General features: G+C 41.7%; 1 protein-coding gene across 1 annotated transcript; it reads left to right on the top strand.

Annotated features, from left to right (window-relative positions):
- The first annotated feature begins 928 nt into the window (after positions 1 to 928).
- Positions 929 to 1,684, top strand: LOC127330089 (low temperature-induced protein lt101.2-like). The gene is made up of 2 exons (XM_051356455.2): positions 929 to 1,182; positions 1,276 to 1,684. Exons 1-2 carry the CDS (start codon positions 1,102 to 1,104, stop codon positions 1,357 to 1,359), a joined length of 165 nt encoding a protein of 54 aa, XP_051212415.1. The 5' UTR covers positions 929 to 1,101; the 3' UTR covers positions 1,360 to 1,684.
- The last annotated feature ends 535 nt before the right edge of the window (positions 1,685 to 2,219 follow it).

The raw sequence follows: 2,219 nt of genomic DNA, 5'->3' as shown, positions 1-2,219 counted from the left end.
AGCCAGGGTGGATGGGTGTGCCCCTTGGGGGTAGTCGTGGGTTTGAGATTGGCCCTATTGTTGTAGGTTTTTGCCCGATTTTTTCTTAGAAACTAGGTACATTCTGCTTAATTAATGGATAAGTCAAAGCTTTTACCTTGGTTAAAAAAATGCTAGTTGATACGCTTCTGAGCATGCCTCTACGGTACTTGATATATATTGTTCTGGTCTGCTTGTGTTAGATAGTTGTTCTTAGGTGGTATTAGTTTTTGTTGAAGTCTGGAAGTTTATTCAGCTTTATCTGGATGATGTATACATGATGGACTGGAGGTCTTCTTAATTTCAGAAATAAAATTGGGGCAGTGTGACCCTTGTGTCGAAAATTATATTTTATGATGGTTCTACCTATTTATGTCGACACTTTTTTATACGATCTAACTGAGGCCTGCATCGCTCTCGTACTATCCTTTTCTTGCTTAGGCACGGTCAATCTGAAAATTAAGAGACATCATTTCAGCAATCAAATGCAACCTTGTCTGGCTATGATGTATGAATATATGATCTGAATAAAATTAAACTTTTATATGTAAGAATTGGATGTTAAAATAATCTCTCACACTCAAACAGCCACATGAGTCGATGTTCATCAGCAGTGCTAACAGTGCAATCTTAGAAACAAGGAATAAAAGTAGAGCATGATACTACATAGTAACCTCTGCTGGAAACTCATACCTCCCAGGAATGGGCCGCATTTCTCGCCGGGTCGAGGCTAACCGAACAGAGCCTGCCTGAATTTGAAAATTTAGAAATTTGACTTTCAGAAAAACTGGAAAGGAGAAGATTCTACCTGCGCCAGAGTCAACCAAGCCTGCTCGGCGCATAGAGAGCCAGGCTGCCATGTGTCCACCGAGCATGGCCCAAGTGTCGCGCCAGCTCCTGCCACGTACATCTCCCTCCGCCCAATCCATGTCCTACCTGAGCTGAGCTGAGCTCTGTCCATGGCCTCACTCGCCACTTAATCGCCCTCTCTCCATCCGAACAAGCTCTCGGACAGCACCGGTGACCGTAAGAGGATCAGGGGAGAAGAATTTGAGCTCTGATCGAAAGAGACGAGCTGCTAGGATGGGTTCGGAGACGTTTCTTGAGATCCTGCTGGCCATCCTGCTGCCGCCGCTCGGCGTCTTCCTCCGCTTCGGCATCGGCGTAAGCTACCAAACCATCCCAGCGATTTCATTGGGCATGTTCCGTATGTAGTTTGATGGTGGATTGATTTGATGGTTCAGTTGATCCCTACAGGTGGAGTTCTGGATCTGCTTGCTGCTCACCCTGCTGGGCTACATCCCCGGCATCATCTACGCCGTCTTCGTCCTGGTTGCATAGTCTTATTAGTTCACAGTTCAGGCTAGCTTGTTTGTTTCCGTAAATTCGAGCTTCAGTTAGTTGGTTTGCTCTCTGCCTGGATAAGATACCCCGCCTTGCTTGATGTACTCAATGGATGTTATTTAGTCACTGCATGTTTTTGTGAAAGGTTCGTACGTCCCATGCCATGAATAAAACCAGCTAGCTCATGTTTTTGTAGTTGTGGGGTTTCTGATTTGCCATCGATCAGCGCAGTCGATCGCGTCTCGCTCCTCTTATGTATTAGAGGCTGGGAGAAAAAAAAAGTGATGCCGGAGCTTGCTTTTGCGCTAGTTCGCTTCTGTCGTTTCTGAACAAAAGAATCTCTCTGAAAACTCAAGATTCTCCCGCGAAAATATGTATAGTCGAAAAGTGCGAAAAGTGTTTTTAGCTCGAGTGCTCTCACTATGTTAACAAAAATTTAAAACTATTTTTACAAATTATAAAAATTATGAAAATAATTCTGAAGACTGTCATTGATACATTCCACAATCATGCAAAATCCCAATCCAAAATCCTTTTTATTTTGAGCTTGATAAAAATGACAAAATCTGATATGTTTTGAAGATTTGAAAATGACTACTTAGATCTACAATTTTACCATTTTTACGTAGCTCAAAATATTAAGTTTTTGAAATTGATTTTTTGCACGTTGTATTGTGGGATGCATCATTGACTATTTGCAGATTTTTTTTCTAGATTTTTTTGAAACTCAAAAATATAATTTTTTATTTTTTTTAAAAAAAAACGAGATCACTGGTACCCATGTCAGTGGCGCACATAACTCTTCAGGCGTCCATAAAAAAAAACGTTCTCATGTACTGTATATGTGAGACGTGGGA

The sequence above is a fragment of the Lolium perenne genome, chromosome 1 (genome assembly GCF_019359855.2).
Source record: "Lolium perenne isolate Kyuss_39 chromosome 1, Kyuss_2.0, whole genome shotgun sequence".
In the NCBI taxonomy this organism is placed as follows: Eukaryota; Viridiplantae; Streptophyta; class Magnoliopsida; order Poales; family Poaceae; genus Lolium; species Lolium perenne.
Note: the sequence above shows the minus strand (reverse complement) of the source record. Positions and strands in the feature narration are given on the sequence as shown.